Source organism: Thermobia domestica, chromosome 3, assembly GCF_964235325.1.
Source record: "Thermobia domestica chromosome 3, izTheDome1.hap1.1, whole genome shotgun sequence".
NCBI lineage: Eukaryota > Metazoa > Arthropoda > Insecta > Zygentoma > Lepismatidae > Thermobia > Thermobia domestica.
In genome coordinates this window covers 90,162,336-90,173,185 of record NC_137456.1, presented here as the reverse complement: position 1 = coordinate 90,173,185, position 10,850 = coordinate 90,162,336, and the positions used below count along the sequence as shown (strand labels likewise).

Genomic DNA, 10,850 nt, shown 5'->3' with positions numbered 1-10,850 from the left:
AGTTCTTTCAACTCTAGCACAAATAAATGAGAAGGCATCTGCACTTGGTCTACATTTGAATTTTTCAAAGTGTGAAGTTGGATTTCTTGGGTCAGATGAAGCCAAGTTCGACCTATTATTTAAAAAATTTGACGAGGCTGCCCCAGGAATACGTCTTCTAACTAACCATAATGCTTGTCTTCTAGGCGCCGCTCTCACAAAGGAAGCATTTACCAATGTCCTGTTAAGCAAAATATCGAAGTTAGAATATTTTTTGTCTCGTCTCGCCTCGATTTCTGTCCATGCAGCTTTCTTTCTTCTACGTGCCTCTTTATCGATCCCTCGTTTAAACTACTTCTTAAGATGCTTTCCATCTTGGAATGAAACTCCACTACTGGAAAAATATGATCTTATCCTTAAAATGGGTCTGGAGTCAATTTTGAACTGCTCCTTGAGTGACGACTCTTGGATGCAAGCATCCTTACCTGTTAGATTAGGAGGTCTTGGTATTCGACGAACCGTTGATATGGCGATTCCTACCTTTTTAGCGTCCTACCACGGATCTCTTCGTTTAATCGAGGCTCTCCTTCCACAAGGTCACCACCTGGACCCAGATGAAATAGTTCAAGAAGGCTCAAGTAAATGGATAAATATAACAGATACGGACCTTCTAGAAAGCAGCAAAAGAGGTTTTCAGGCATCTTGGTACACACCAATAGCAGCACATTTTCATGAGCTTCTTTTACAATCCGTTACTGTTCCTGAGGATAAAGCTAGGCTTCTTGCTGCGTCATACCCCCATGCTGGGGCATGGTTAAATGCGTTACCTTCCCCCCAATTAGGTCTTCACATGTCTAATGAAAACTTCCGAATCGCAGTAGCCTTAATACTAGGTTGAGATGTTTGTGAGCCACATCGCTGTCCAGCTTGCGGGGATCAAGTTACCCAACGCGGCCTGCATGGCCTCTCATGCATGAAGAGCATAGGCAGGAACACCAGACATTCATCTGTTAATGACATCATTTTGCGAGCCCTCACAACGGCAGGAATTCCTTCCATTCGTGAACCGCCAGGCTGTTGTTGTTCTGATGGTAAACGACCTGACGGCATGACATTAATACCATGGATGAGAGGCAAATCACTAGTTTGGGATTTTACATGTTCGGACACATTTGCCCATTCAAGCCTCCCATTGACTGTTATGAATGCTGGAGAAGTTGCTAGGCGTAGAGAAGCAGAAAAGGAAAGGAAATACAACAATCTCCTCGACAAATTTATTTTTGCTCCAATATCCATCGAGAGCAGTGGGGCATGGAGTTCTAGAAGCCTTGATTTTATCAGAGAGGTAGGCAGACGCATATCTATCGTTTCTGCAGATGTTCGTTCAGCGTCCTTCTTAGTACAACGTATATCCATTGCGGTCCAACGTGGCAACGTTTCGTCAGTTCTTGGTACGTTGCCGCCTGGAAGGGAACTGGAGGAGATATTTCTTCTCTAGTAGAGTAAAGCGGGGCAAAAGGCCGCACTTAATGTTCAGCATGTTATTGCTGCTATACCAAAAACAATATTGAGATGATCCATAATTGTTATTTTTTCTCGAAACCCATATGAAATGAATCTTTTTATAAAGCATATATAAATATGATAAATTAATATATTGTTATGTTTTATGTGAAACTATTTATTCAGTTGCTGGTAATAGTTGATTAAATATTTTAAACAAAAAAAATGAAAATAAATATTTGCAAATATTTTTTCAATTATATTACATGAATATGTACGAGGCCTGTCTAAAAAGTATCCGACCTTAATTTTTTCCACGCAAAGTAGTGATTCTCAGGCGGCGCCACCGTGCACGGTGGAAGGAGGAACCTTAATGCGCATGCTTGAATTTTTTCACCGCGTTCGCGTGTGCCAGTCGTGAGCTGGTGGTCGCGAAGCGAGGTGCTGTTGGTAGTGTTCGTCGGATTTAGTGTTTCTCGCAAGATGACTGAACGAATTGAGCAAAGATACTGCATCAAATTCTGTCAAAGGCTGGGTGACTCTCAAAGCCAAACAATTCGTAAGATCCAGCAGGTGTTTGGAGAAGATGCGATGGGTGTAACAAAAATTAAACAATGGTTCAACCGATTCAAAGATGGCCGCACATCAGTCGAGAGTGAGCAGCGTAGCGGCAGGCCCCAAATTGCTCGGAATGCAGCTGTTGTTGAGCGGGTGCGAAATTTGGTGATGGCAGATCGCCGTTTGACAGTGCGGGAGATTGCAGAAGATGTTGGAGTGAGTAAAGATTCTGCACATGCAATTTTTCGTGACGATTTGAACATGAAACGAGTGGCTGCTAAATTTGTACCCAAGTTGTTGTCTCAGGAACAAAAAGACACCCGTTTTGACGTTGCACAGGACCTTCTGGACACCACCAACACTGATCCTGGGTATCTGAATTCCGTGATAACTGGAGATGAGTCATGGGTGTACGGGTACGACCCAGAAACAAAATAACAATCGTCTCAATGGAAGCATCCCGATTCTCCAAGGCCGAAGAAAGCGCGGCAGGTGCGAAGCAAAATCAAGGTGTTGCTGACTGTTTTCATCGATGCCCGTGGAATTGTGCATCACGAGTACGCACCGGAAGGACAAACAGTGACAAAGGACTACTATCAAGATGTTCTCAGGCGACTCCGTGACGCAGTCCGGCGCAAAAGACCAGACATGTGGACAGCGAAGAACTGGCACGTCCATCATGACAACGCCTCAGCACATTCATCCCAATTGATCCACACGTTCTTAGCCAAACATGGAATTACAACCGTTCGCCAACCTCCATACTCTCCAGACCTGGCTCCTTGTGACTTCTGGTTGTTTCCAAAATTGAAGACGCCACTGAAGGGATCCCGTTTTGAGAGTAGAGAAGATATAATGCGGAACACGACGACGGTGCTGAACAACATTCCAAAAAGAAGACTTCCAGCGGTGTTTCCAGCAGTGGAAGGATCGGTGGGCTAAGTGTGTGGAAGCACAAGGGGCCTACTTTGAAGGGGATTAGGGTCCCAAATCTGTCAGGTATTCGCAACTATTTTTCTGGCCAAAGGTCGGATACTTTTTAGACAGCCCTCGTAATAAAAATTTTGCACAAGTTATTATTTATTATTATATATTATTTATAAAATTACAATATATTAAATTTTTAAGTTTACCAACAAATTTACTATAATTCAAAATTATTTGACATTCAACTAAAATAACAACAGGCATAAATGAGAAATGGGACAATAATTGCTAACAGAATAACAGAAAAATATAATAATTTGAATAAAATTGTAAAAATTGCATAAAATAAATTTACGAAACAATTAAGAAAAAATAATTAAGTCAACAGGAAATATATTTCAATAGTTGAACCAAAGGAAGGGGTAGAAAACCACCTATCAACGGCATCATATCTAGTGTTACTGTCTGCTTTTCTACGCCATCCAATGATATTGTTTATCAGTTTTGCACAATTGTTTATCAGTAACATAATTATTTAAATAAAAATCTTTGCAATTATTCGAGCAGTTATTATTTAGTTAATTATCGAACAATTATTTTACAACAATCATCTGAATACTTATCGGATCATTTACATTTTATTCGATCTTTTGAATAATCATTAGTTGCTAGATAATTATTTATTATGCAAATACGCTTGAACAATCATTCATTATTCTAACAGTTTTTCGAACTATATAATACTTGATACTAAAATAAATTGTCCGAGTAAATTAATCCAAATAAGTATTCGTACAATTATTTTGTTCGAGTACTAGAAGCATATTGTAAGGTTCTATACTATCACGCACAGCAACCATTTGTTTCTACTACAAACACATGCTTTTACTATACAAACACGTGTTATTAGCTTCATACATAAAGAATAGCAGGCAACGAAAGGAGACTACCGCGAAGACATGAAGAGGATTTGGAAAAACTACGAAGAGAGCCGACTTCCTCTCATGGGCCCTCCCTTCAAGAAGAAGTCTATAAAAGAAAACCTCGAGGAGAAGAAGAAGAAGCTATCAATTCATAGCTGATCACTAATCTATTAACACCTTCTCCTGGGACCGCAATGAGCTATGAAGAATTCCTTTAAAACCATTTCCTGAGTCTGCTATGAGCAAAGGAGAATTCCTTTAATCATCATCTCCCAGGGCTGCCATACTCGAGTGGCAACGGAGAATTACTTTAACTATCTCCCGAGGCTGCTATGAGCAAAGGAGATGTCCTTTAATCACCCACTCCTTAGGCTGGTATGAGCGAAGGATATCCCGGATATCTGTGTAAGACCATTACGAGCTAAAGACAATTGAACCTTTATTCTGAGGCCATTTTCGTGTGCCGAGGATCTTTGGTTGAACTCTGAAAACATTTAGAGACATACAAGAACTTTGTAAAACATCTGTAAGACTATTTTCATATAATAAAAAATGGTAGATTTAAATCCCGGTGTCGTTATTAAAGACTGTACCAAACAAAACATTGCATGGTGGAAGCACCGTGTAATATTTTCAAATTAAGGGAGCTAGGAGTAAATAATCGATTTGTAGGTATTGAATAAAGGCTAAAAAGTAAATAATAACTGTAAAAGTTTTCAAGAAATCTTTCTATAAGCTTCATTAAAAAGCAGATAATAAATTTTGGTAGGGTATAATGAAGAAATGGGACTAAGATTAAAACCATTGAGTACTCTTCTTAAGGTTGAAGCCTAAACATTTTTTTGTATAAGGAAAGTGGTTTGCTATAATGCATTATAATCAGAGGGTCCCATACTTAATGAGACGTGCTTATGATATGTCCACAAAAGAATTTATGCAACCATTAAATTGTCTCGTGCTTTTAATCTTAGTCCCACATCTTCATTTTACCCCATCACAAAACCGTCTTTCTGTGCATTCTTTTTATGCATTCTGCTTTAGAATTTTAAAAAATGTTATTCCTATCTTGTTTTGAAAAGCAGAGAAAATATATATAATTACCTTCACATAAAACTTCGCAACATCTTCTAAACTAAGAAACATAACTTCCTGCGTAGCCTGAAGACCATATACTGTAGAATTCAAAAAACTGGCAACTTTCTGTAAACTTTTAACACTGCCATCAAGAGGATGGACTAGAAACATTTTCTTTGAGTTTAGAGTAAAATTTCGCATTAATACTAAAGTTTCAGTTGGAAGTATTATTTCGCTTTCTAAGAGAACATCCCAAAAAAGTGGAAGTTTGCTGTCTTGCTTCGCAACACTTTTCCCAATGTTTTTGTCTTTCTCCAACTCGAATAACTTTTCTATGGTCAGAGAACGGATCTCTTGAGGCGTCAAGGCCAAATTAAAATACCTTTCCATGACAGTTCTAATTTCTACGAGCATTAAAGAATCCAGTCCAAGATCTGATAATGTTTTCGTTGTGTCCAATTGTTTCAGGTCATCAATACCTAGATAAAAGAAATAGTTACATGAAAATGTAATATGTCTATTGTATCCTAAAATTGCATTTAAAAATATAGATGAAACTACTTTTAACTAGCTGAAGTGCTTCATTTTCAACAGGTAACAAGTAAGATTAAGGCAGAGTAGGAGTGGATACAGCTAGTATAGGTTGGATTTAATTAGACAAAAAATCTTTTCATTATATAAGGACTATTTTTTTAATCTCCGTTAACCCACCAGAGAAGAATCACATGAGATGACGGTACGAGGATAAAGGAAAGCTGTTCATTGGTCGTCGTCTATCCCCTACAAAGCTAGACAAACTGCCATTCAATCAGTGTGGAATAGCGATCATGAAAATATATCGAGTGAAATCAAATAGTGGTTTCATCAACTTCGTATGATATGATTAACATAGATTATGTACACATATCTTCATAGTTTACCATACTCACCGACAACTTTCGAGACAATCTCTAGAAGTCCTTCCTTCGGTAATTCTTTCCTCCGCTTCTTAGAAAGAACAGTGCTAGCCACAATTGGTGAACTTTCAAGAAGTAAATGATCCAGTGTATTTAGACAAGAACCAATGTCTTGAGGAATCAACCCCATTTGATTCACAGAATAATTCACAGCTGAGTCTTCGGCAACTAAACCAACATCAGCAATTGGACCCCACTGTATTGCAAGTGCAGGAAGACCATCCTTGCGTCTGTATTCACAAAGTCTCTCAATACTGGAATTAGCAGTGGCGTAATTACTTTGACCAGCATTTCCTCTTCCACTAACAACACTAGAAAATACAATGAAATGTTGAAGATTTTTGCACAGTTGTCTTGAAGCAACATCCAAGCTTTCGGCGATGGCTACTTTAGATCTCCATGCAGCCAAGAATGTTTCTTCTGTCTGATTCTCAAAAAATCCATCTTTCAATACCTGCAAAATCAATATTTAAATAATTATTAGATCTGAATTATTTTGATTTGCACTTTTAAGATTTGTTCATTTAAAAGGATTACAAAATTAACACATTTAAATAAACATAGGAAACATTTCATTTCAAACAGGATATTAAATGACAAACCACTAGATCTAACCTTCTATTTTTAAAAATTCGTATACTATCAGTGTTTTAACCTTCCGAAAACTAAAATTACTATACGTTTGCCTTATAGAAAATGCATCTCCTTCAAAAATTGTTTTGTTACTAAGAAGTTTATACCTATGTCCATTTTTTGTTCATGCATCTGTAGAAATAAAGGTGGACTGTTTGGAAGTGAATGTACAGCGTCTAACCTAATCGAGTGAAAAACGGAAGGAATGGAGGAAAAGAGTCGATGAAGGATAATTATTTTAGAATTAATGTTGGAGCCTTTTGGGGAGGAGTATGAAACAGAATAAAAAACATGGAAGAAGAGGAAATTTTTGTATTGGATTTGATAGCGAAAGTATTTTTTCTGTATGCATAGTATAACTAAGGAAGTTTATTTATAAGATATTTCATTGATTTGTATTTTTACCTTTTTTGTTATTTTTACATTGAACCAGAGTATCTAATTTATTCAAACTCTTCATTATTGTAATTGTGATAATAAAAGTTTTGTTACCATATTTTGTATCACTAAGTCAGAAGGTAATATATATATATATATATATATATATATATATATATATATATATATATATATATATATATATATATATATATATATCCTTAAGCAATGCGTTACAAGAAGCGCACTGAGGCTACACAAAAATATTCTATGATGCTCGTATTGAATTTTCATGATGTGTTTTTCTGTTTTCGGTAAAGGAGACATGAATAGGCTGCGTATAATATTTGCTTATACACTTTTTGTAACGACACAGGATTATTACTCCAACATTTATAGCTTAAACTTCTAATAATATTAATGATTTGACTAATTTTATTGTTTTATATGAGAAGACCAGTTAGCCTAGAGTCTAAGATTACTTCTAATATCTTATTGTAGATCTTTATTTTTTTTTTTTAACTTTTTGTATTAAATGTAGGTATTTTCCTTTTTCGTATGAAAAGAAAGACTAGGTTTTACCCACCTATAGTAATGTCATTATCGTTACACCCTGAGCGAATGTCTTGCAGACTTTACCTAAAGTTTCTACCTCCTTTGTAATGTTAATGTTCTTTAAAAATAAAATAATTCCATCTGCGTATGCAAAGATCCTTAAGCGATTTTTAAAAGTAATTATTGATTCTAACATGCATATATTGAAAAGAGTGCGACTTAATTTGTTACCTTGACTTAACGCCTCTAGAGGTATGACTGGGAGCATTGTAGTACTTGCCCATTTTTATATATATTTCTCTATAACTAAGTAAGTTGTGAATTATGCGTATTCTTTAGAAGAATTTAGAGGTAATACATAGCCAGAAGTAAATTATCTAATAAATATTATCATAGGCGCCTGTTATATCTAAGCATATTTGCTAATACTGATTAATTATTTTGAAAAGTTGAACTTATTTTCAGAATTAAGGATCCAACTGCAACTAAAGTTGAGAAGTTATTTCTAAAGCCTACAACATTTGAAAGGAATATACTCGTATATTATACTCCGTATAGCAACCAAATAAGTCTATTTAAGAGTAATTGTTTAAAAATCCTAAACATACGTACAGTACATGAAGTAAGAACAATTAGTCTTTGACTGCTTTGACTAGTCATCATCGTAGGTATTCTGCCATCAGTTAACGCCCCACGATTATGCCCCCGGGACGATGATAAAGCAAGTATTATATGATGATGGAAGAATCGATGGAATGAGAACGTGGGAGGAAACAAGCTTACCTCGACTAAACCCACGGACACGATGTTGTCTACCACAAACTTACTTTGTGATCGAACTAGATATCCCACAATCCAAGGGAAGCGCTCTACCACTGATCCAACGTGCCCCCTACTATTTCGTCAAGTACTATTTTGCAAATACTAAATAATTACTCAAAAATATTTTAGTTATGCATTCTTTTATTCACTCAATAGTTTGAGAAACATAAAAACAAATGGGGCTGGATTGATGACCAGCCTTATAAGAGCAAGTAAAAACTAAATAATGTTCTGAAGGCTAGTTCTTTTGTACAGTACATAAGAATAATCTTATTTAATTTATATTTATTTTCGACAAGAAGATGAACTTAAACCATAGCTTTAACTTTTTAAAAAGTAATATCAAAGTTTCACCTTCTTGTATATACATTTTTTTATCATAAAAGTTAAAACGAAGGCTTGGGAATATTAATGCAGTCATAAAACTTTTTTAATTTACTAAAGAAACCTATGATTTATTACACAATATTCGAAATGTAGTGCAGATCTTACCACTGCAAGATGGAAAATGCCAAGTACTGGACCCTTCTTTTGTTGCTCTGATAATACACGGTAAGCTCCCTCAACAGTGCTCATATCTTCTGTTACGACTTCTATGCTGATACCAAGTTTTTTCCATCGATAAATACATAATATCTGGTATCCATCCGTGACACCTCTTCTGGATGTTAGTACTAAATTCTTTGCACCTCTTCTGATTAACCACTCAGCCAGTTCAAGTCCAACGCCTCCCAAACCACCTATTCACACAAATATAAAAGAACATCGATTGCAATTTAAAAAGTTAATAAATACTTGACTGTGGTATCAGTACAATAATTAGAAAACAAGTAGGTGTTGGCTTACCATTAATTGACATTATTCTTCGATCTCTCCGTAATTAGTTTTGATATCAACTTTTATTCTTTGAGTTCTTCCTTCCGAGATTATGTTAGAAAAACGAGAAAAAGGAAGAAAATCCCATAGAGTGGTTCTAGTATTTAACTCGATTCAACTGACAGATACTTGTAACTATGGACAGAAAAGACGTCAGTAAATGTGGTTGTAAAATGCTATGTATTAAAGCGTCTACTCTTAACTTTAATAGGGTTTTCGTGCTATAAACAATCAGTACAACTTTCCCACCTTCTGTTAAATACATGCACTGTTAGAAGTCACAACAACTTTCACCCAAGCACACTGTTTTAGGCCACTTGTAAGCACTACATTTTATACTCATACGTATTGTCTTACTAACTGAATATATTGTATCCAGTACCTATTCAAATCTACTAGTAATCCAATATTTACTATATTGATTAACTGAGCAACTGGGGATGTAGCATAATAGGTGCATCAACAGTGATATTATTTAAAAGTTAATTATAGAATTTAAACAATCTATTGGAATTAGAAAAAAAAACGCAACCGCTGGTTTGTTGTTCAATGACTCAATACTAGAATACTCTTTACAGCATGTATCTGTCATAAATACTGCTCTATCTCTGAATATTTAGTGGCTACATAGTTGTAATATAAATTTGGAACATCATTATGGATAAGTTGTACGACAAGGTAAACAGTTGTCGGCCATGAAATTAAAGGTATAGGAGAATAGGGGGAGAGAACTTGCGAATGTGCATTATGATCTCAGCCTACCTCAATTTCACGGACTTTCCACATTCAAAGTTTAGATATTTATGTTGTGGGAATCCGGGACCTAAGGTTTAGCAGGAAGATAAGCTGTTTGTATATTCGGCCACTGAATGATTAATTAATATGCTCTTTTCAGCACCGAGGATATATGAGACAGAACCAATTACTTAAATAAGAAGCTAATTCACTAAGGGATTTTAATCCAGGGCTTTACATTTACACGCACACAAATCTCGCATGTTAGATACTTTGACGAAAATAGAACACATTCATATCTATGCCATCAGACTTTATAGTTATCAAATATAACAATATAGGTATACGTATTAGGTACAGAATGAATAACTCATTGATTAAAGCGTAGAAAAATCCCATTCATGCTATTACCATTACCACGGCTAATTTGAAAAGGTAACCAAAATATCTAGGGTATATTTTCGTAATTAAGTACAATTTTTTGAAGAGTTACTGCCTTCTTACCTCTGGACTTTATCTGGCCAGTAACTTCGAAATACACTTGAATACGACTTTCGGTTACGCATACAGAATCACGTTCTTTCAACGTCAAGAAAATATTAACATAATTGTTCTCCAAGTAGCTGTGAGAAAGGATTTTTTCTATCGACTATATCATACGTTTATATTGTAACTAAAATGTGGCAACTTTCGTTTTGTAAAATCACAAGACAAGAAAGGCAAATGACTCCTCCTATTACGTTAAGGGAGAAACTACTTCGGTCTCTTAAGGGCCTTCACTATGCTCCTCCCATTTTATTTATTTATTTATTTATTTATTTATTTATTTTGTAAGTATCCTAATAACAACAAAATAATACTATATTTTTGGAAATTCTGTGATTTAATACTTACAAAATAATATTAAATGAACTATCAACTGTTTACAAGA

The 10,850-nt window shown here is 35.6% G+C and overlaps 1 protein-coding gene across 1 annotated transcript in view; it reads right to left on the bottom strand.

Moving 5' to 3' along the window:
- Positions 1-10,850, bottom strand: part of LOC145681865 (fatty acid synthase-like) — a 123,489-nt gene that overhangs the window by 34,248 nt on the left and 78,391 nt on the right. Inside the window, exons 27-29 of the mRNA XM_081753471.1 lie at positions 8,801-9,048; positions 5,894-6,374; positions 4,992-5,443 (exon numbers count right to left, since the gene is read on the bottom strand). Of these exons, the coding sequence (XP_081609597.1) occupies positions 4,992-5,443; positions 5,894-6,374; positions 8,801-9,048 (1,181 nt within the window). The remainder of the gene's footprint in view (positions 1-4,991; positions 5,444-5,893; positions 6,375-8,800; positions 9,049-10,850) is intronic.